We start from the raw sequence: 24983 nt of genomic DNA, 5'->3' as shown, positions 1-24983 counted from the left end.
TGTCAGAAAGATTCATGCAGCATAAGCCTACAAAATCCTTGCAACCGTGTCCATGCGCCAAAAGCAAAATATCTATCGCAGATCTACTTTGCAGCATATCATGTCTCACGCTATCAACAACTGTTAATAAGCCTGTTAAAGCAGAGCTAGTAGCATTAGTTTGCTTTGCAAGCCAGCAGCCAAGGTTATTTAAAGCTTTTAATGCGTGTGTCATGCCTATAGATGGAATAATTGAGGCAAATACTCGGGCTTCAATGTTCCAGGATTCGATGTTATCATCCCAATTTAGGCTATGTGTGTGTGCTACACTTTGCTCGCACCAATCTGTGTAAAGATGGTAAGTTTTCCTGTAAGGAGTGAAACATGATTAGTCGCCCAAAAGTGCAAGGGCCTCCTACAGCCCTTCCTGATATTAGTTTCCAGGCTCTGTTTCCACATATCAAGAATTTATAGTCTATTAACCCAATAGAAGCCACTGCAGGTAAAATTGGCTGAGGCAGGGTATGATTACACCAGGCAGAAGCATTACCATAAATTCCCGTGCCCGAAACATCAAGGCCAAATCTTTTCTCAGCAAAGGGTCCACTAGTATGATTTTAAAAGAAACACGCAAAGGACTGCGTGGATCCAAAAATGTCCAATTCTTGAGGCTGTAGGGAAAGAGTAAAAAATCAGAAACTTTATTTACTCCTAACTCTCTCTCATTAGTAAAATACCATCTTGCTGTCCTATTATTCTTTTTACAGTACTTATTGCACCACCACACTGACTCAATTCAACCTGGGGCGATACAATCCCTGGGCATTGTCATGTTATATAAGGCATCCCATTCACTTTTCTCTAAAGGCATGGCTACTAGGCGAGTCTGGAAAGGATCACTGAGGGAGGTCATGGATAGGCACAACGTAGATTCATTTAAAGCTTGAGCTAGTGTAAGCCACATGTTGCATTCTGGAAGAGGTGGCATTGCAACTACCTCTCCTTCATCGAGAAGGAGTCCTACCAGAATAAACAGCCTGAGAAGGCACATCCGGCTCCCAAAAATACTGATGTGGAAGCCAGCCATGCTCCTTCCCACAAACAAATTTTAAAATGACACAATCACCAAAAGAATAGTGCAAAGGATCACACTGTGGGCAATCCCAAAGCCAGTGTTCTGATTTGCAATACCACTTTCTTTGGCACTTATAACATAAACACAAAGTCCACACTTGGTGGGAATAGTCTCTGCAAATAAAAAAAGGGATAGGGTTATTTTCACATCTAAGTCCAAGCCTCCTTTCACTCCATCTCTGCCATTTTTCTTGGAGGGAGATTTGTTCTGCAATTAGAGCTTTTACTATCTCTGGAATGAGTCGACTGTACAGCTCTCAAAGTGGTGAGAGGTCGATGAGTCCCCTCGGGTCAGGTAGAAGCTGGTTTGGGTGGCCGCGGGTTCTTGGGGGATCCGAACTCTGCAGTCTGAGAAGGCAGAGCTGAGGGTGAAGTGGGCAAAACCAGGGAGGAAGTGCCAGGGTGATCAGGATCCTCAGGGAGGTATGCAAGGATTCTCTGAAAGGTCTCACATTCTTGGCTGGGATCCACCTCAGGCCGTTTTCTGTGGAGACACAAGCAAAACCTCTTTCCCATGTGACAAGGGGATAAGGTCCTATATTTTTACCTGTTTCTGGGTCCTTAATAAGAACAGGGGCATTCTGCTTAACTTCTAACTGAGGGTTTTTGCCAAAATGCCTTACAATTGGAGGGTTAAGATCCATGAGGGAACAATTTAAAAAGTCAAAAACATACACCTTTTGTCATCACTTTGCCGGAGTAGCATTCCTTATTGCCCCTTTCTGTTGTAACAAAAGACACTTCAGTGAAGCATGGGCCCTTTGGATTATAGCTTGGCCTGTTGAGTAATGAGGAATCCCTGTTTTGTGTGTTACTTCCCAGAGGGCAAGGAAATTTGCAACTCTCTGAGAAATATATGCTGGGCCATTATCAGTTTTGACTTGTGAGAGGATACCCAGTACTACAAAGGCACTCGTAAAGTGATGGCAAACTTCTTTTGCTGATTCTCCTGTATGATAGGATGCAAATAAAGGACCCAAAAAGGTATCAATAGAGGAATGAATGTACTTAAGTCTATCAAATTCAGGAAAATGAGTAACATATGTTTGCCAGATTTGACGGCTTTGAAGTCCTCTAGGGTTAACACCTCCTGCAATGGAGGGGAAGGAGTGTCTTTGACAGTCTGGGCACACAGCTGTAATACTAACAGCTTGGCATGTGGTCAAGTCAAAGGCACAGGTGAGCACAGCAGCATTCGGGTGAAAAAATGAGTGACTGAGTTTTTCCTGGGAAAAGTGGTCCGGCAGTTGAACAGGTAGGGTAAGAAAATCTGCTTGCCGGTTTCCTTCTGCAATAAAACCAGGTAAAGTAGTGTGAGACCTGACATGCATGACAAAATAGGGGTGCTGCCTAGTATCTAAAAGGAAAACAAGTTGTAACCACTGAAACAATTCCTTGTTGGGAACATCCTTTAGTATGGCAGCTTCAGCTCTCTCCACAAGTCCTGCAACATAAGCAGAATCTGTTATTAAGTTAAAAAGGGTGACAAATCGCTGGAAGGCCTGCACAACAGCTGCCAATTCAGCAATCTGGGGAGAACCTGAAACAGTGGTGAAATATGAATCCCATTGGTTGAGATCTGTTTTCCATCAAAGCAGTACTGACTTGTGGGTGCAGCCAGATCCATCTGTAAAAACAGTTAAAGCTTGTAACGGAACCTCACTTCTCTTGGGTCGCATTAGGAGATTAAAGCTGGTTGCCACAAACTTGTGATTCAGGGAATGTGTAGAAAGTTGTCCAGAAAAGTCAGTGAGGGCCATTTGAAAAACTTCAGATTTCTGCAACAGCCACTGTAAATAGACAGTAGTAATAGGCAAAGAGATCAAACAAAAATCCACACCTGCAAGTGTGGTAAGTCTCTGTCTAGCTTTTACAATGAGAAAAGCAAGCATCTCATGTTGTGTGCTTATAGTTTTAGACATTTGGTGTGGCAGAAAAATCCACTCTATGGTCAGCAAGGGGTCAGGCACTTTAGGATCCCACTGAAAAGTCAAAGCATGGGGTTGCCTTGCCAAATTCAGAATTATTAAAGAAAAAAGCAACTCAGGGGCCCAGCGGGCCACTTGCTGATTTGAAATAGCATCAGCTACTTGCTGCAGTGCTTGGCAGGCTTCTGGTGTGAGCTGCTGAGGTGACAGGAGATCTGGTTCTCCTTTTAACAGATCAAAGGGCTCACATCTGCATTTGAGATTCCTAGCAAGGAATGAACCCAATTAATTGAACCCAAAAGCTTTTGGGCATCATGCAAAGTGTGAATGTCTGTTTGAATTTGTAAAGGCTGAGGAGAAATACTCTGGGTCCTAATGTGCCAGCCGAGGTATTTCCAAGGAGGTTGATGCTGGATTTTTTTGGAAGCAACACAAAGCCCTCCTGGGTTACAGCAGCAACAATAAGGACTAAGGCTTCCTCCATAACTTCCTGTTTTTCTGCTGCAATAAGAATGTCACCCATGTAATGATATAATAAGGCAGCAGGCATCTTTTGGCAAATGGGGCTGAGGACCCTCACAACAAACCACTGGCAAATAGTAGGACTGTTTTTCATGCCCTGGGGAAGGACCACACAGTAATACCTTTGCAGGGGTGCTTGCATATTAGTGCTTGGGACAGAAAAGGCAAATTTAGGAGCATTATCATGATGCAAAGGAATGTCAAAAAAGCAGTCTTTTAAGTCAATGACTGTCAGGTGCAAATCTCGAGGGATCATGGTGGGAGATGGAAGACCATCTGGAGTGCTCCCATGTCCTCCATATCAGCATTGATTTTGCAGAGGTCTTGATACAACCATCACTTGCCAGTTTTTTTTTTTTTTTAATTACAAACACAGGTGAACTCCAGAGACTGGTAGAGGGGACTATATGTCCCTTCTGAAGTTGCTCTTGGACAAGGTCAGTAAGAGTGTGCAATTTAGGTAGTGGGAGGGGCCACTGGTCCACCCAGAGGGATATATCAGTTTTCCAGGTTAATTTCAGGGTATCTCATGCCACAATGGCCCCTATTGAAAATCAGACTGAATTTTGAGACCCCATTGAGAAAGTACATCTCGTCCCCATAATACCATGGCTACAGGCAGAACAAACAGTTTTACTGAAGCTATGTGACCTTCAGGTCCCGTCACCTGAGGTAGATCGCAAATTTGATAACTGCACTTCTCCCCCTAGTCCCAGTGAGGGCTTGGGGTACCTGTGTGAGGGGCCATGTGGGGGGCCGCTTGGCTTTAGAGATAACAGTGGCATCAGCTCCAGTATCTAAAATACCAGTGAGTGTTATCTGCTCCCCCTGTAATGTCAGGGTACATTTGCAAGTGGGACATTCATCAGAAATTGTCTGTGACCACAGTATTTGTGGAGTTCCCATAGAACCAAGTCCTCCCACCCTTGTTTTGCATTCTTTTACAGGGGATGACAAATTTTGTGAAAAGGGAATCAATTGTGCCATATGTGTGCCTTGAGGGACAGTACAGGGTGGAAAGGGGGTCCAAGCCATGATTTTAATTTCCCTAACAGAGTCTGAGTCTATCACTCCAGGGAGGACAAAAAGTCCTAAAAGGGTAGTTGAAGACCTCCCCATCAGCAAAGCACTTTTCTGGGGTCCCGGTGGGCCAAAATTTCCTGTAGCGAGTAAATGAACAGAAGAATCGAGCAATGTTATTGTGATTGAGGTTGCCAGGTCCAGTCCGGCACTGTCTGCAGTTGCTGGGCAAAGACTTGAGGCGATCCTCAGCTGGGTATTGTCACTCTTGTGCCGAGGTCGAGGCAGGAACAGGCGAGAGGCAGGATCGTAGAAAATGCAAAGAAGGCTTTATTCAAAAGAACCGCGTGGTTTTTATAGAGTAGTACAATAGGTTCTATTCTACTGGCTAACTAACAGAAACATCTTCCTCACACACTGTCCTTGAGAGGAACAGAAAAATAAAGTATAAAAACACCACCTGCAAATTGTTTAGGCTCAACGAGTTATCATATCTTTCCAACTCCCTAAAATTTCTCACAAGCTACTGTGAGAAATGCTTGCCGTTTCTCTTTCTCTGTCCCATGGCATCCACAGGGTATCCTTGGTAGATGCATCTGCGGAGTTGGCATCTGTGGTGGCAGCATCTGCGGAGGCGGCTGAGGTATTTGTGTAGGAGCGTGGTGCCTGCCCACACTGCAATTCCAGTTTTCCTGGATTGGGTGACCTTCAAAATCATACTTAGAGTGACACTGGTTAGCAAAATGACACCTCTGATGACACCGTGGACATACATCAGGGGTTTTTGACTTAGCTCCTTTCTGAGCGAAGCAGTCTTTTTTAAGGTGGCCAGGTTTGCCACAGCTGAAACAGACTCCGGGAGTTCCAGAGGGACCTTTGATGGCTGCAGAAGCTGCGGCCATGGCTTCATACTGATGTTCTATTGTCCCAATATAGTTGCACGTTTCAACCATTTTAATAAGAGCTGGTTCTTGGTTAGGCAGGGACTTAAGCTGTTTTTTACAGTCTGTGTTTGCATTTTCAACAGCAAATTTTAAAAGCAAAATTTCACGGGTGTCAGAATTATCAATTTGGTGTTCAAGTGCTTTCTTAAGGCAGTCAATAAATTGCATGTAGGGCTCTTTAGGCCCCTGGACAATGGTTGTGAATGCTTTCTGAGGTGTTTTTGCATCGGGGACCTTAAGAAAGGCTTGGTGAGCTGCATCCGGGACTCCATCAAGGGCTTCCCTTGGGCAGTCTTGCAACTGGGCAGCAGGATCTGTGTATGGTGTCATTCCCATAAGCTGTCTGATTGTGAGGCCTGCCAGGGTCTGATTAGCATGACCCACACAAGTTATAAGAAGGTGTTGCAGACCCTTCTCCCACTCCTTTTCCCATAAACTGTATTGAATGAGGCACAGCAGTAGCCGAGCAAGAGTTTTTAAATTGTGTGGGGTCATTATGTGAGCAGCAAACACAAAATCTAGCACGTTTGCAAAATGCAGTGAACTGATGACGTGCTCGGTAGCTGCCTGTTGGAGCTCTTTAATTTCTGGGAAAGACAGCTGTTCCCAATGGGCAGTTTACTTTTAGGGTCCCAAATATACTACCGGTGCCACAATTCTTTCAGCAATGTCAAATTCCCCCTCTCTTAATGCTTGCTGTTTTAAACAGACCCAGTTGTCATGAGGATCGGAGGGATACAAACCAGGTTCTTTGTCAGGATCAATGGGCCCAGGATCAAAGCAGTCCTCCTCTTTGTTTTCCTCGCTGTTGTCTGGGCAGTAGCCAGCAGCCAAACCTCCTACAGAGCGCAAAGGGCCCCCCTCCCTTTCCCTCATAAGGGAGGGTACCGGGGCTGTGGGTCATGTTTGCTGTGGTGAGAGAGACACAGTCTCCTCGGAATGTAAGGAATTCTGAGACTCTACCGTAAAGGGGAGGCAAATGGCAATCTGTTTGATTTTAGCAGCAGTCTCTTAAGATTTTAAAGAGCATTGAGCTTCTGCCGTAGAGGGAGGGCAGGCATTCTCTTTAACCTGGGACTTTTCTTGGGCCTTTAAGACCTCAAAAATCACCCACCAGGAGGGTAGCATTTCTGCAGCTGCTTTATTTTCCTTGGTAGCAGAATCCCATAGCTTAATTCCTGCTTTGTCCCACAAATCTGTCATAAAGACCATGGACTCTGTGACTCCTGGTATCTCAGCTGCTGCCCATTGTAATAGGACTTTTAAGTCATGTGAGGGCAAAGTTTTGCCATGCTGTTGCAACAGCTTAGACGTAAGTTCAAAAATGTCTCTTTCCCCGGGCAGACATCCCCTGACCCATTGTCCCCTGCAGCAGTTAACCTCTTATATCCTGGAGGGATACCTCACCTCCTTTATCCCGGAAGGGTTCGTTGCCAGCTGGCTTTCCTGCTTCCTCAGAGCAGCACTTCGTTTTGCAGGGCTTGTTGTCAATCACTCAGCTAGAGGATCATCACTTCGTCACCGCGAGGGCACCATTTGACAGCAATTAATAAAGAGATGGGGTCTCCATGGTTTGCACACATGAAGCCATTTATTGATATACACAGCTGAGCTTATATACCTTTTCAGCTGTAACTAAAAATAGCACAATTATAACATTTATGTAGCTAGGTAACATTGATTAATTAAAAGCCTTGAACACACTAGTGCAGATATGTGCAATCTTAAATAATTTCTGCTTACCAAGCACATTGTACCAAGCACACTGTTAACTTTTGCATTCCTTCTTCAGGGTTCTGCTTTCTGTTGCCAAGGCTTGCAGCTGACTAATGCTAACATATCCACTTCTGTCATGAGCTGAACAGTGCTCCCAGCTTGGCTTTCTAGTGGTATTTCTAGCTCTATTTCTATTGTATTTTTATATGTTTAGCAATTTACCATAAATTACAAAAATCCCCAATTAGAGACATGGTGAGGTAATGCTCCCTCCATTCAACCCTCTTTGAATTCCTCCTCTTTTAAATAGTAACTAAACTTTGTTTATAAAAATGTATCTCAGAGAGGTAGTTTCAACCTTGACTTCCCACAGAATCTAACCTTGGACCCTCAGCTTGGAGGCACTGGGGAATTTATTTTGTCCTTCTGTCTAATAGAGTAGGTAAAATGCTAGCTACAAATACTATGATAGGCTACAGAGCTACAAATATACATGTAAAGAACATAGAAAATACATAAAAGAAAAAAAGGCAAAAACCAATTTGACATCATCCACAGGGCTCAGTCCTGTTTAATATCTTTATCAATGACCTGGATGAGGTGATCAAGTGTATCCTCACCAAGTTTACAGGTGTCACCAAGTTGGCTGGGAGTGTTGATCTGCTGGATGGCAGAAAGACTCTGTGTTAGATCATGGGGGAGGGAGGGGTGAGAGGCTCAGGAGACCACTCACCCCAATGTTCGTGTGGTACAGAGAGCTTTTATTTTCCAACCACTCCTTTATATATGGCATTTGAAAGACCCAGTCTGGATGTTCTCATTGGTTTGAATTCCACACCTCTTCAGGTCCTGGCCACTGAGGTGGCTGCAGCATTTGGAGATATTTGGTTTGCCAACATCCTTTTCAATCACTGTAACAACTCTACAGTGGGATTTGGACAGATTGGATCAATGGGTCAAGGCCAGTTTTTTGAGGTTCAACAAGGCCAAGTGTTGGGTTCTGCACTTAGGTCCCAACAAACTCCATGCAACACTACAGGTTAGGGAAAGAGTGTCTGAAAAGATACCTGGCAGAAAAGGATGTGGGAGGGTTGGTTGACAGTCAGCTGAACATGAGCCAGTGTGTGCCCAGGTGGCCAAGAAGGCCAATGGCATCCTAGCTTATATCATCAATAGTGTTGCCAGCAAGACTAGGGAAGTGATTGTCCCCTTGTACTCTGCACTGGTGAGGCTGCACCTCGAGTACTGTGTTCAGTTTTGGGCACCTCACTACAAAAAACACGTTGAGGTGTTGGAGTGTATCCAAGGAAGGGCAAAAAAGCTGGGGAAGTGTCTAGAGCACAAGTCTTATGGGGAGCAGCTGAGGGAACTGGGGCTGTTTAACCTGGAGAAAAGGAGGCTCAGAGGGACCTCATAGCTCTCTACAGCTACCTGAAAAGAGGTTGTAGTGATGTGGGTATTGGTCTTTTCTCCAAAATAACAAGCAATAGTTGAGCCAGGGGAGGTTTAAAATGGATATTAGGAAACATATCTTCAGTTAAAGGGTTATCAAGCATTGGAACAGAATGCCCAGGGAAGTGTTGAAGTCAGCATCCTTGGAGGTATTGAAAAGATGTGTAATGTGTTGCTTAGGGATGTGGTTTAGTGGTGGACTTGGCAGTGTTAGGTTTGCAGGTGAACTCAGTGATCTTAAAGGTCTTTTCCAACCTAAATGATTCTATAATTTCTTTGAAATAAGAGGATCTGAAACTTAGTGGAATTGAAGGGCCTTTTACAATGAGTGCATAACTGAAGCATCAGGAATTGTTTTCAGGACTTGACATTATTTGCTTTTCCTGGCTCTGTGTGTTTTATGTATGTGTGACTGTAACGTGGAGGGGTGAGTCAGAGACAGAGATGCCACACACCCAAGGTCCATGTGGCAAGAGAGAGAGCTTTATTCTTTGAACCCAGCCTTATATAGGGGGTTTGAAACGTCCCAGTCTATAATGTTGATTGGTCTGCTTTTAACACAGTGTCCTGACCAGTGAGATGTCTGCAGCTTAAGATGGAATGTGATTGCTTGAGGTCTCTGTCTGTTAACCAAATTAATTGCTCAGCTACAGACTAGCTGTGACATATGACGACTTAAATTTTGAATGTCTAAGGCTTTGAAATGTTATTCCAGTCTTTAGGAACAAAACTTTGTGAAATTTTAAGGATAATTCTAATAAAACAGAAGGGAAACATTTTGGATTTTCTCATTATACCATCTCAAAATTTACATACTTATGTGTTCCTGTGCTTATCACAGAAACAACATACTATTGATATAAAAAGAGGTTTGAGAAAGTTGACTATTATCTTATATGGAAGCATACTGGTCATGGTTATTACACATCCATTTTTGAAAAGGGTGGTGCAAAGTTCCCGGGGAACTACTGACCAGTCAGTCTTACCTCTATTCCTGGTAAGATCATGGAACATATCTGCCTGGAAGACATATTCAAACATATGGAAAACAGGGAGGTGATTATAGACAGCCAACATGGCTTCAGCAAGGGCAAGTCATGCCTGACTAATGCAGTGGCCTTCTAGGATGGAGTGACTGCATCAATGGACAAGAGAAGAGCAACTGATGTTATCTGCTGTGGACTTATTCCTTCCTCTAAATTGGAGAGACATGGGTTTGATAGATGGACTGTTACATGGATAAGGAATTGGCTAATGGATGCATTCAAAGTCAACAGCTCAGTGTCCAAGTAGATACCAATAATGAGTGGTGTCCCTTAAGGGTCCATACTGGGACCAGTAGTGTTCATTATGTTTATCAACAACATAGTGCTGTTGACACACCTGAAGGGTGGGATGCTATCCAGAGGGACCTAGACAGGCTCAAGAAAGGGGCTCATGGGAATCTCATGAGGTTTAACATGACCAAGTACACAGTGCTGTACCTGGGTCAGGGCAAACCCCAATATCAATACAGGCTGGGGGATGAACAGATTGAGAGCAGCCCTGAAGAGAAGGACTTGGGAGTGCTGGTGGATGAGAGGCTAGACATGAGCTGGCCACGTGCACTGGCAGCCCAGAAAGCCAATCGTATCCTGAGCTGTATCAAAAGAAGTGTGGCCAGTAGGTCAAGGGAGGTGATTCTGCCCCTCTACTCAGCTCTTGAGAGCCTCCATCTGCAGTGTTGCATCCAGCTCTGGGATCCCGAGCACAGGAAAGACACTGACCTGTTGGAGCAAGTCTAGACAAGGCCACAAAGATGATTAGAGGAATGGAGCACCTCTTCTACAAGGAAAGTCTGGGAGAATTGGGATTATTCAGCCTGGAGAAGAGAAGGCTTTTGAGTGACCTAATTGCAGCCTTCCAGTACCTGAAGGGAACTTGCAGGTAAGATGGGACAAGATTATTTACAAGAGCATGTAGTGACATTACAAGGGGGAATGGGTTAAATTGAGAGTAGATTTAGATTAGATATTAGGAATAAATTCTTTACTGGGAGTGTGGTGAGGAACTGGAACAGTTTGCCTAGAGAAGTTGTGGATGCCCCATCCTTGGAGGTGTTCAAGGCCGGGTTGGATGGGGCTATGTACAACATGGTCTAGTTGAAGGTGTCATTGTCTGTGGCAGGGGGATTGGAACTAGATGATCTTCAAGGTCCCCTTCCAACCCAAACAATTCTATGATTCTCTGATAGACAGTGGGATTGAGTGCGCCTGCAGCAAGCTTACAGATAATACCAAGATGAGCAGAGCAGTTGATTCACTTGTGGTAAGGGATGCCATCCAGAGGGACCTTAAAAGGCTCAGTCCATGTGAGCCTCATAAAGTTCAACAAGGCCAAGTACAAGGTGCTGCACCTGGGTCAGGGCAATCCCCAGTATCAATACAGACTGGGGGATGAATGGATTGAGAGCAGCCCTGCAGAGAAGCATTTGGGGGCACTAGTGTATAAAAAATTGAATATGAGATGGCAATGTGTGCTTGCAGCCCAGAAAGCCAATTGTATCCTGGGCTGAATCAAGGAAGTGTGGCCAGCACGACAGGAGAGGTGATTCTAGCCACCACACCCTCTGGTCTAATGAGACCCCACCTGGAGTACTGCATGCAGCTCTGAGGTCCTCAGTACAAGAAAGATGTGGACCTGTTGGAGTGGGCCCAGAGGAGGGCCATGAAAATGAAATCAGAGGACTGGAACACCTCTCCTATGATGACAGGCTGAGAGAGTTGGGGTTGTTCAGCCTGAAGAAGACTCTGGGGAGACCTTATTGCTGCTTTTCAATATATAAAAGGGGCTTATGAAAAGACAAAGAAACTTTTTACCAGGGTCTGTATTGACAGAACTAAGGGCAATGGTTTTAAAGTGAAAGAGGGTAGGTTTAGATTTGACATAAGGAAGAAATTTCCTATGATGAGGGTTGTGAGGCACTGGAACAGATTGCCCAGAGAAGCTGTGGATTCCCCATCATTGAAAAGTGTTCATGGTCAGTTTGGATGGGTCTTTGAGCAACCTGATTTAATGAAGGATGTCCATAGCAGGGGGTAGAAGAATTGGATGTAAATGATTTTTAAAGGCTGATCATTCTATGATTGTTTTTTGTAGTCAGTTAGAAATCTGTTTTCTTTCCTATGACATGTTCAGTAGCAAGCAAAAATGCCAATTCTTTGGCAATTTATTTGTTTGAAAATCGTTATTTCCTGCTATAACTAATAGTGATACAAATAACAATGAGTGGCTGTCCAGTAGTACCAGCCTTCAAACAAAGGAAAACTTGAACTGCAAGTATACGTAGCTGCTCCTTGATTTGTAATTGCATATATGACACTTTTTGCTCTCTCCAAGGTGTTTTAAAAGGTAGTAACCAAATTGAACTGTATTGTGTAGCTTTTTTTTGTCATATTTTAAGTGACTGAAGCTTTTCACTTAATTGTGCAAATTTAAATGTTATGATTTATAAGCAGAAAGTGAAATTAACTGTGTGGTTAAACATGAACAGTATTATTTTATCTTTTTAACTTTAACTTTTTAGCTTCAGTAACAGTTGGTTTTATTCTGTGAGGATGCCTTAAAATGGAATAATGGAATCACAATTCATTAAAATTCAATTGATTAATTTAATGCAAAATAAAGTAATTTTCATTGTGCCCAAGAAACAGATTTCTCATCTCATTTATTCAGAATAAAACTTTTCAGAGACTATTATATTTTTTTTTAAAGCAAGACTTGAGCAAGAATGAGTATTTGAACATATGTTCAAGTTTCTGTGGAAAATTAGAACCAACTCTGCAGAGGAGTTCCTCTTAACTGGAAGAGATTAGCATTTCTTTAATACTAACTTCAACAAGATAAATTGTGAATGCAGACTGATCTCCTTAATCAGATTAAATCATCACAGAAGTTTAATTAGACAAAAGATACTGTGGAACTCTGCTAAGACTTTCATGAAGAATGAAAGTCTTGAGGTGGGACAAGCTATTGAAGGAATTATACATCTTGTTTTTAATGGAGTTATTACATCTTCAGCATTACTAATTTTATATACTGTTTTTATTGGTTTTTAAGATTCATAATGAGACTTCATTGATAAGATTGCTATTTTTGTCTTTTGGATCTCTTGCATACATGGGTTGTTCTTTGAGCTTTCATTGTTCCTAGAGACATTTTTCTTTGGTCACTGTCACTAATCTAAGGATGGATGTTGTTTTCTGCAACTGATTTTTCTGTTTTTAGATGTTGCTTTTAAGCATGCTTCTAATGTGTATATTGCCATTTAAATGAAGACTACTATAACTGGTAATTAATAAAAACATTTATTTTGGAATTAGCTAACAATTGTGAGAATTTTAATCAGGCAACCCACTAAATATCACTCTAGGAATGAATATGCATATTGTAACATGCTAAAATAAATATGATAATATACATTTATCACCAATGTAATGTTGTAATGTTCATGTTTCTTCATATGTTGTATTCACAAATGTCAAGCTACTGTTTTGGTTTATTTAACTCAATAGAATAAAACTTGTGTAACACTGTTTTAGTGGGTTGAAACTGTCAAATAGCTTACATGACTGTTTATCAGAGCAGCTGCCATTCACCAGAAGGAATCTTCCTATGCAAGTTAGATTACAAAAATGAGGAAGGGTAACAAGTATATTTAATCTATTATCTGCTTAAAGAGTATCACTTCTCTTGCTGTGACCTTTGCATATAATTTTTCTTGTGTTGTACTAAAAAGGAATGTTAGAAAATGTTGTTGCTACCATGTGCCTTTAAAAATACTTGAAGTCAAAGATACCTGTAAGTGCAGAGAGAAGTGAAATTTCCTTCAGATGACAAGTTAGGGAAAACAAACGCTCTGAAGAATTTTAACCAACCATCACTAATGTTTCCACTGGATTCTTCCTATTGGGGTGAGGGAATTATGTTTACCATTCTGCGGAGAGCAACAAGGTAGCAAAAGTATATACTATTAGGTGACATTGCTCTTTCAGAGCTAATTTAGGGTTTTAACAATCAAGTTTTACTTTTGATTTTCTGTGTAGCGATGCCTAAAATAGTTCTTTTGGCTTAAGCAAACTAGTTTTAGGAACTACTACTATGAAAGCAACCTTATACAAAATATTGAAAGTATTCCACTACTTTTCAGTGTGGGTTTTTTCTTTTACCAGAGCAATGTAGTATTCTTTATACCCTAATTTGAATAAGGTACATTAAGCTGTATAAATTAATGTATCTTATATTAATATATAAGTGTAATATATTGCCTTCTTAAAGCATGCAGCTCTTGTCCAGAGTAGAATTTTGAGTATGTACTTGTTTAATGTTATGTTTGTATCTGTGTACAGAAAGCATAGAAACAATGTTGGACCAAGCAAACCTATTTCTCAGCCACGAAGAAACATTGTAGGCTGCAGAATACAGCATGGTTGGAGAGAAGGGAGCGGACCTGTAACACAATGGAAAGGCACAGTTCTTGATCAAGTTCCTGTAAATCCCTCCCTCTATCTTATAAAGTATGATGGATTTGATTGTGTGTATGGACTAGAACTGCACAAAGATGAAAGAGTTTCAGCACTTGAAGTCCTTCCAGACAGAGTTGGTAAGAGGTTTTTTCCTATATGTGAATATGTTGTCAGAACATTTAAATTTTATTAAATTACTTTTCAGTATATGGTAGATAATCTAAATGCTCTGTTCAATTTTTATTTTTTTTAGTTCACAAAGTTTTGATGATAACAGAGAGATTAGTGCTGTCGCTTGTCTTTAAATTGTATGTAGAAAGTTCCATGGGTTTTCTTTTTGGGAGTCTTATCCCTAATGAGCTTATGTACATGTAGTGTTGATATTTCTATTAAAATTTAAACTCTGAGCCAGCTGAGAAATGTCCTGGCTATGCTGTCTTGCATGTGTTTGACATTAATTATGTGTTTGGTTGGGGTTTTTTTTAATGTGCTTTCAATAGGTATTAATACAAATGGAGGGGGAAAAAGCATTTTCTAAGTGAAATAACTTAGTAACTAGTAACTTAACTAGTAACAAGGCTTTATTGTTTTTTACAATTAGCACAGAATTGTTGAACTGCAGGTGTTTCCAAACTGTAAAGTTCGAAGTTTGACCTAATAATGTGGGGTTTTTTTAATGGAATCAACTCTTGGGTTTCCTGACTGCAAAGAAATCAGTAGCAGTCTCTAGAATGGGGTTAGGGGGAACCAAACCTAACACCTTCATTAATAACTTCATAGAGCTGCTCTGTGATTTAGCCTCTCTTCCTCCCCTCCTCCTCCCCTTCAGTATAAACATTTAAATTACAGATGCTATTCCATGCTGTGACTTATATTGGTCTCCCTTTACCTTGCATTATGATAGCTTGATTGGGGGGAGTGCAATGATGGAAAATGTCAATTAAGAGTGTTAACATGTTAAAATAATTATTCGAGTTCTGCTGTTCTTTGATCTTCAACTCTCTGAAATGGGCATTATTTGTTTTTTATGTGAATTTACTAACTTTAAAATTATTAATAAATCTGGATAAAGATTATGTTTTGTAAAGATTTATTTCTGTATTTTTTGAATGGACATACTTATAAACTGCTACCATTTCAGCTTCATCTCGAATTAGTGATGCCCATCTGGCAGACACAATGATTGGCAAAGCTGTGGAACATATGTTTGAGACAGAGGATGGCTCAAAAGATGAATGGAGGGGAATGGTCTTGGCTCGAGCTCCTATTATGAACACATGGTTTTATATTACCTACGAGAAAGATCCTGTCTTGTATATGTACCAACTCTTAGATGACTATAAAGAAGGTGACCTTCGCATTATGCCCGATTCCAGTAAGTAGACTGGTTACTTTTTTATTCTGAAAAGTGGCATCTCTCTGTATTATTATACAGCTTATGGGTTATGTATGGAAAAGAGAGTTGACAAAGAAGTATCTTTTTAAGTGTCAAAACTAGCAAAGGTTACAACACAACTGAAAAAATATGTGTATTAAACAATTTCTGAAATATTTTCCTTGAGTCAGTGGTGAAATATGCAATAAATACTGGAAAATCCTTTTCCATTATAATTCCTAATTTTGATAAAGATATGCATACTATTATAAAGAGATTGCACTAAGATTTTTTTTTAACATGGACAAACTAGAATCTTTCCATTGTTATTTTCTTATAGAAGTGTCACAAATCAAGGAGTTATATTTTTGAAGCAGTTGTTATAAAAATAATGTCTTGGGGCTAACTAAAATAGGTTAATTTAGTTTGGGTAAGCATCATCAGTTTGAAAAGTTTTTGAATAGTTTCTTGGAGGAAAGGAGCACTAATAATTTCAAAACTCATTTTCTCTCATATGTTTAAACATATAAACAGGAAAAAAATTCAATAGGTTAGGAGGAATATTTTTTCTTTCTTTTTTAATGTGAAAGTTAATTGGCTTTTTTCCTAGAAATATTTTTTGCAGAATCAGTGTTGTTCAAGAGATTTTAGCTAATTAAAAAAAAAAAAAAAGAAGAAAAAAATTTGTTGATAATTTGTGTCCTTTACAGACAATGTGAATTGTGTATTTAAGGATACTTCTGGGTAGATTTTGCTTGAAAAGCAAATAATAAGATTAAACTTCACAACAGTATCCATTCTAGTGTAAAATTGAAAGCTCCTTTTTACAGCATTATTGATTAAGGAGGTTACACTTAGCTTGGAAGATGTAGTTTTGTTGCAATGACATATTTGTATTGACATTTTGGATAGTGAGTTCTAGTACACCTGCCTTTCTGTTAAATATACTCAGTGCCTTGTTCTGCTGGGGGCTCAAATTCAATGATCTACAAACATTTTTTGCAATTGCTGTGTAAACCTTCATGTCAAAAGATTTACTTTTCTAACCAATTGAAGTGCTAATTTTTAATTCATAAAAGTGAACAGTATTACTTAAAAAATAACATCTGTGACTACTCTAGAAGCATGGCAATAGGCGCTTGTCTAAACTACTTTAGACATACTTTGCATTTTGAACTTGTGACTTTCTTAACTTATAAAGAAGTCTGCATTTTTGTATATTGCAAAAAATCCATAAATGTCTACCAAAGTTCAATGTATTTTCATATTACAGATGATTCGCCTCCTGCAGAACGAGAACCAGGTGAAGTTGTAGACAGCCTGGTAGGCAAACAAGTGGAATATGCCAAAGAAGATGGCTCAAAACGGACTGGCATGGTCATTCATCAAGTTGAAGCCAAACCATCTGTCTATTTCATCAAGTTTGATGATGATTTCCATATTTATGTCTATGATTTGGTGAAGACATCCTAGACGTCATCATGAACTTCTGCCAAATTTGTGGAACTATTAAATGTAAAATTTGTAGACACAGACTTGACTGTTTTTCAGTTGAATGAAAATTTAGATGTCCCTGCGAACCCACAATCTCTGCCAGCAACTGTTTTGTTCTGAATAATACAAATTTATGTGCTTATGACACATCTTAAGAGAGCTCCTTTTCTTGAAGGAAATCAATATATTTGGGTGGTAGGGAGTTAAAAGCTAAGAACAGTTGCAAATTCAAGTTGTGTGAAGTCAATCTAGTATTGTAATCTAGATTTTTTCTTAGATTAACTTTTTCTTCAACCTTGCATCACCTGTTCAACTGCCACATGCAAGTGTAGTTTGCTATTTTTCATATGTCTTCTTTTGCAACATTAAATTTAATTTCTTGGCTACTGGCAGTCCCTGTTTTCTGGGTTGAGACAGAGGTGACTTTTCTGAAAGATTTAAACAGTTTGTGCAGCAGTAAGGAGTGTCTAACCCACGTAACATCAATTTACTGTGTTTCTACTCTTTCAAATTAAGTTATTAAATACTTGTGTGTTTTTTACTAGTCACAGGGCAGTAGGATATCAAGTGTTTGACTTATGCACCTTTCAGTGAAAAGGCTTTAAGCTATAAAAATATATTTAATCTGTATATCCAGCTAATTAGAAAATGAAGGTTAAGGGCCTGTGTTTACAAGTTGTGTAGGAACCAGTAAAATACACACAACAAAGCTGCCATTAATCCTAAATGTTGTGTTTTGTTTTGTTATACACATTTCGTAGCAGAATACAAGTGCTTGGTGCCACAAGTTTAACAGTATATAATGCTACTTAAGCAGACTTTGGACTACACATCAGCAATCAGTAGTCTCTCATTTAATATCAGAACCTAGCAACCTGGATGTTTGTGTGTGAACTTAGAAAGCTAGTATTAGTTAATCTTTTACACAATAAATACAAGTTATGCAGGAGGGGCGTCCTTTTACACTGAGGACCTCCTTTAGAGAAGGAGAAGCATTTGTTGCCTTCTCCTCAGTCTGCTGTATTCCTTTGCTTTGTTTTGTGCTGGGCTTTGCTATTGTTTTTAACCATTTTGGTTCAAGAAGGCATAATTTCAGTGTATTCTATTTTTGGCTTTTCCACGTAAGGAGTGTCCAGACAAATCTACAGTTTAAACCTGTTGTTGCCTTTTGTGGTGTACTTGCTTTGAGGTATGCCATTAACATGAATTTCATTCTGTGAACACTAGAGTTATGCATGCCAGTGATGTACTATCTAATGGGAGCTATAGGCTGTCTCAGTGGTTCAGTCATCTGCATTAGATTGTGGATGCAAATAACAGCCCACAACAGCAGAATCCTTTCACAGTTTTAATCTTGCAACATAGTTGTAAATCAAGGTTAGGGTATTTGGGTTTTTAAGAATAGCAACTTTTAAAAGCATCATAATTGTAATGAGGATCAGCACAGCAACAAAATTTTCATGTTGAAACAGAGCTCTACAGGCTTCAAACCACTGCTTCACAGAAATACAGTATGTGAAGAATGTGAATACAGTCAATGCTATTGATGGAAAGAAGGAATATGTAGATATCCAACTTGATGATGTTAGTGGAAGGATGCAGGAGAGATACTGCTAATCAGAGATCAGGGGTCTGACCTCTATTGTGAGTATTCTTAATAGCAAAGACTCAGTGGCTTAAATCCTTTTCTGTCTTTTTTTTTTTTTTTTGCCTGATTTCATGCTTTAGCCTTAAGGCTTGTGCCTCATTATGGTGTTAAATGGTAATACTGTATAAATATGGTATCAATTCTTTGTCCCTTGCTACTATATTGCATTATGTCCTGTATTTCACCATGGGCAACCAAAGGCAGGCTATTGTCTTTCAGTTCAAAACTTCTCAATCCAGTCTTTAAGCACCAAGTATCTAGTCAGTAAATTTTCATTGTGTTTTGAACAAAATGAACAGATTTGCAACACAGTGCTTTCATCCTGCAGATCTGTTATGTGCTTCCTATTGACTCTTAAGAGTCCTGCATGTAAATCTCAAAGCTGAGCCTGGCTCCATGAGCCCAAGTTGATATTTGTGGCACAAGAATGAGTGTATTGATTACACACAAAATACACTAATAACTTAGTACAATGAATTTTGGGCTTTACATCTAAGGATGTAACAACAAGGTTTGTTTTGAAATATTTGAGGTTTAGCTCTACTGGAACATTTTTAGCATTTGGCTTGCATTTGTGGGTTTTTATGTAAGCCACTCTAATACACCACATATTTTGCTAATTAGAATATAATCTATACAGTATATACTGTCAAATTTTATGGTTGTTTTTAGATGCCCCCATTGTCTGTTGCATGGGATTTTTCTTTTCATCTTTTTTTTCTTAAGATTTGTGTGGAGAGGTGGTTTTGGTTTTGTGGTTGGTTTTTTTAACAGCTTAAACCACCGTTTTGAGACTTGAGACTTATTCCACTCCCTGCCATCTGTTTTGGGCTTACTTTAGGCTCATGTTTCAGATCTCCATGCAGTGCTTGCATTACCCTAGTAACTACATGTTGGTCCCTTGTTCTAGGGGTTCAACATTACTTTCCAAATTTATCATAGGTCTTGTGATGACACAAGCCATGGATCTTGGTATAAAAATTATTAGCCTCTCATTTACCTGCTGTAGTATTGTTGTATATTGTGTGTGCATGATGTCGAGCTGCCATGGAAAACTTTTAAAAAGGAAAAAAACCCACCTTAAATGCAGACCATCCTTTTTTGCATGCTTAGAAGGTTAGAACATTCAATGTAACAAATGGAAGTTGCATGTTATAATGTTTAGGTTTGGGGTTTGTTCTGTTTTTATTTTGTGTTCAGTTTTTTGTGAATTTCCTTATTGTGCTCTTTAAATGGTTGTTAATAGGATTAAATGCACTGGTGAGGCAAACATAGTTCCAACGAAAGGTAATTTTCCAGTTGTATGTCATACAGCATTTGAAGGGACCATGTATTCTGTTCAAGAATAAATAAAATCATAATTGATAAGTAAAACAATGATTTTTTTTTTCTTTTGAATGCCAAACCCTTAACTAAGTGGGACTACATAAAGACTGAAATACTTTGGGGAAAATCCTATTTATAACAATAGGTATCTATCTTCTTTAAATTAATTCTTTAAAATTGAAGATTTATCTTCAAATAGAATAAATTAAAGTTGCTTCAGGGAAAAATAATTAGAGTAAAAAACAGTTTATGGTTCCTTGAAAATGTTGTGCATTTTGTATTTTATATCATTTGTGCACTTTGAATGGTTCTCGGTATGTGTATAGTTCAAAGGTCTTCGTGTTCACATTTTAAAATTAGGTAGTGACTTCATCTTTAAAGCTTGGTTTCATTATTTTTTATTTTCTTTGCATTTAGAAGTATGAACACTTTAAATCTGTTACTTAATTCTGTAAGTAATTTTTATAATTATGATGTAACTCTATCCTTAAAACATTTAAAATAAATCCTTTATGTGCAACTCATGACTTTAAATTTTATTCTCATGAGCAAAATGTAGTGATGTGACTTCAGACTGCAAAGAAGCAGTTTCTTCAGTATTTTAATTTAAAAAGGCTTAGTATTTTAAAGTTGGGCCATATGTGCTGGTATAGTACTTTCCCCTTATGAAATAAGTTTGCTTGCTAAGTCAATTTTTTTCCTGCATGTAAGTATGAATGTCAGTAAGATGGAATTTCACTGAGGTAAAGCATAATGCTTAAATTGTATTTCACCAAAAAAAGGAAAATTCCTCCTCAGAGGTTTAAGCAAGTCTGTGAGGAAGCATCTTATTTCCAAAACACACTAGCTTACCCTGTAATCAGTAGTTAAGAAGCAGAGAACAGTAGAAGTGTTTGTCAGTGTTTAGCTCATAGATTTGACTGCTTTGAATTAATGGGCTTAACTAGAATTGGAATTTTATTTTGCTCACTAAATTTAAAAAAAAAAGTAGAATTTATCCAAAACTAGACATGATGAGCAGTGAAGAGAATAATAGCACAGTGCTGTGAATTTCCTTGAGGCACATAAAGTATTTCATACTGATCAGTGAACACTTAATTATTTTATGTTGTTTAAGATAAATTACCAAGCTTGATTTGAATACTGAAATCTGATTATAGGGGAGAAAAATCTTATAGGAATAGCCCAAAAAATATTTTTGACACCAAATTGCCGACACCTCTGGACAGTGGGAAAGAGTGCACCCTCAGCAAGTGCATAGATGATGCAAAACTGGCAGGAATGGCTGATACACCAGAGGATTGCGCTGCCATCAAGAGGTACTTTGACAGGCTGGAGAAATGGACTGACAGGAACCTCATGAATTTCAACAAGGGAAAGTGCTAAGTCCCACACCTGGGACAAAACAACTGCATGCGCCAGTACATGATGGGGGCTCACCAACTAGAAAGCAGCTTTGCAGCAAAGGACTGTATGTTTGTAGTGTCCTAGTGGAGACTAAGCTAAACATGAACCAGCAATGTGTCCTTGTGGCAAAGAAGGCTAACAGCACCCTGTGCTGCACTGGGCTGTCGTTGCCAGAAAGTCAAGGAAGGTAATCCTTCCCCTTTACTGAGCACTGCTGAGGCTGCATCTAAAGTACTACATCCAGTTCTGGGCCCTCCAGTACGAGTCATGGACATTATGGAGAGAGACCAGTGAAGAGTCACAAAGATGATTAAAGGATTGGAGCACCTCTCTTATGAGAAAAGGCTATCACTTGGCTTTATGGGGACAGACAGGTTGTTTTGGAAATCCTTGGCAGAATCATGATGAAACTAAGTTGTAGTTGCAATTAAAGTTTTGTTTTTTTTACCGGACTTTTATGATCAGCATAGAATGGTATCATCAGAGTAGAATAGGTGTTTTAATAAGCAGAATCAGTGCAGCACAATTTTATAAGTAGCTATTGTCGTTTGACATTGACAGGAAGTAGTTTTTTTTTGAGATATGATGTAGTTGCTAATAGATGTTCAAATTTTAATATTGGCACTTAATTTAGCTACTGAAGTTTGGACACGTTTCTGAGAACACACAGGGGTTAAAAAGCAGAATTGCTCTTCTGAGAGGCTCTGTTAGGACTTTGGCGGGAAAGAGGTCGAATCTCCCTCCCCTGTCCAGCTGCTGCTGCTGGGCGGGGGAGGGGCAGCTATGTGGTAGGCTTGGGCTTGGACAGAGATGGGAGGTGAAGAGGGTCTTGAAGATGGAAGGGTGGAGGAGCACCAAGAGACATCGGGCAGCTACCCTTCCCCCGCTCAGGGGAGAGAGAGAGGGAGAGCCGGCGTCTGAATTTGACAGCGGCCGGCTGAAGAGGAGAAGGGGGGGGTGCAACGAGAAGGTGCTCGGCAGGAGAGATGATGGAGTGGCTTTTTGGCTGGACTTTTCATGTGTGGCTATAGATGGAACCATTTTTTTTTCTTGTGACACGGAGACTGCATTTAAGGGGAAGCAGTGCTTCAGAACCAGGAGAGTTCAGTGTAGGTACCTCTCAGCTCCAGAGAGTGCAAAAAATTTGGGGGAGGCAGATGTCCCGAAAGAGAGACTGTGCTTTTTTTTTTAGAATGAGAAAAGGCATCTTTAAAAGACAATGCTACAAGCAGCTCTGGTCCATGCACAGTAGTGAGAGCACTGAGCATAGAAAGAAGATGTCACGATAGCAAAAGATTTTCTGGGCGGTGCTATGAGTGACATGGAAACACACAAAGTTTCAGTGGTGTTTCCAGGGGAAGCCTATGGTGCAAGAGAGACTACTTTCCTCTTGATGAACTGAAGATTGAGTATTCTAAAGGGTGGTGCCGGACTGAGAGTTGGTGATTTTGGGAGAATGTATTGCATTAAGAAATTTGGTGGGGGGGGGGGGGGGGGGGGGGGGGAGGAAAATGCTTTTTGTAAGGTTTTCATTTTCCTTGTGTGGTTTTTTTTTTAACTTTCCTTGTAGTTTAGTTATTTTCTTGTAGTTTAGTTAATAAAGTTTTCTTTATTTCTAAGTAAGAGCCTACTTTGCTTATTCCTGGTCACATCTCACAGCAGACACCAGGGAGAGGGTATTCTCATAGGGGTACTGGCATTGTGCCAGGGTCAAACCATGACAGTAGCATAGCACAGAATTTCAAGGCATAGCTTAGCTTATGCCTTCTAATCACCTGGATACTCTGCATGTCAGGTCAAATCTTTAACACATGACTTTCCATATCAATATAACAATCATAATCTAGGCTTGAAAGTTGTAAAAGAATTTGAGTCACTAAATCCTCAGTAGGAGCAGATGATGTTGGAGGCATCCCTGACCACTGGAGGATCACAAGTTTTGCTGTCCAACAGCTGTTTCAGTCCAAGTTCCACTTAAGATTTAACTGCTTGGTTTTATAGGCAGTGCTATGTGTGCTGCTAAGCTTCCCTGTTGTGTATCAGGGTCACAACCACCTGACTAGCCAGGTGTCTGGGACCTTCAAGGCCAGTAAGGAGGAGAGTAGTTAGCCTGGCACCCAGAAACCTGGAGACTGATAGGAAAGGGGAGAAGTCTGCCTAGTGCACAAGACCTTCAAGGCCTGATGAGGGAAAATGGGAATGATATGTGCCCAGTTGAGTCACAGAGAATGGCCTAATTGGCCTAATGGCATTAGTTATGTTAACCATATTACCAGGGGTCAGGTGTAGGTGGTCACACTGAGAGAGCTGGGAGTGTTTAACCTGGAGAAGACTCAGAGAGATTTTCATCAATGTGTACAAATACCTGATGGGAAGGAATGAAGAAGAGGGAAACATGCTCTTTTAGTAGTGCCTAGTGACAGGTCGAGAGCCAGTGGGCATAAGCTAAATCATAGGAGTTTCCATCTCAACATCAGAAAACTAATTTTTTTTACTGTGAAGATGACTGAACGCTGCAACATTTTGCCCAGAGATATTGTGGAGTCTCCCTTCTTGAAGAACTGTCTGGACAGGGTCCTGAACAACTAGCTCCAGATGACCCTGCTGGGGATGGCGAGGGGAAGATGTGGACTAGGTTCCAGCCTCAACCATTCTATGATTTTAAGGATTGACAGCCTGGGAAAAGTTATCAAGCTTCTAAGCATTCTTTTCAGTCTTTACTCTTCCCATATTACTAGTTTACTACTCTGAATTCCTCAGTTCCTCTTCCAGATTTGGAGTATAGCAGCATTATATGTGCAACAATGTAGCTGAGGTCCCACTGGTATCAATAAGCTGGTATATATGTAACACTTGACTATTCCACTTGGACGTTAATTACTGCTTTCTGTTGCACATCCCTCTTAATCACTGTCACAATTTCCATAACTTCAGTTGAGCAAAAAATGTAAATGGCTTTCATACTCTGACAATTTAAATACCTATATATTTTGGTGCCTTTTTCTCCAAATAATCCTAAAATTTACATGTGAAAGTCACTCCATTGAATAGAAATTCTTTTTTTTATCATCTCCATGCTTTTTGGTGTTGCACTGTTACTCAGGTCTATACACCAGACTACTCTATTCAAAGCTGACTCTTGTAATGAATACTGACATATATGCACCTCAGTTTAAGCAACCTTCTTTATTTTTTCTTTAGTGTGTTTCTGTCCTGGTTTGGAAGACAGGTGTCTTCTAAGGAAGGCAGAGGCCTTCCTTGGAATGGAATATGTAATCCCCTTCCCTCTGAAATATTATAATTTTGAAATTAAGGGGCTTAATTTTAAAATGAAGGGGCTTTCGGTCAAAGGTATGATGATAGGAATAACAGTTCTTTACTAGTTTGTATAACAAAGCAAACAATCAACAATACCTATGGCAGTTACAACAAATAGAACCAGAAACCCAGTATCAGCCTTCTCAGCCGCAGGCACTTTCCCCTTTAGTGTAGTGATGGTCACAGCTGGCAGGGGCACTTGTGGCTCCTGGAGGG

The 24983-nt window shown here is 40.0% G+C and overlaps 1 protein-coding gene across 3 annotated transcripts in view; it reads left to right on the top strand.

The window, feature by feature from the left end:
• LOC135459272 (spindlin-Z-like) overlaps window positions 1-20560 on the top strand; it is a 104819-nt gene extending 84259 nt beyond the window's left edge. For all 3 annotated transcript variants that reach the window (XM_064735050.1, XM_064735052.1, XM_064735051.1), the window contains exons 4-6: window positions 14083-14336; window positions 15341-15574; window positions 16848-20560. In XM_064735050.1, the coding sequence (XP_064591120.1) occupies window positions 14083-14336; window positions 15341-15574; window positions 16848-17047 (688 nt within the window). In that variant the 3' untranslated portion in view covers window positions 17048-20560. The remainder of the gene's footprint in view (window positions 1-14082; window positions 14337-15340; window positions 15575-16847) is intronic.
• Window positions 20561-24983: the final 4423 nt, after the last annotated feature.

Source organism: Zonotrichia leucophrys, chromosome W, assembly GCF_028769735.1.
Source record: "Zonotrichia leucophrys gambelii isolate GWCS_2022_RI chromosome W, RI_Zleu_2.0, whole genome shotgun sequence".
NCBI lineage: Eukaryota > Metazoa > Chordata > Aves > Passeriformes > Passerellidae > Zonotrichia > Zonotrichia leucophrys.
The sequence above is the reverse complement of the archived record's forward strand: the minus strand, read 5'-3'. Positions and strand labels throughout refer to the sequence as shown.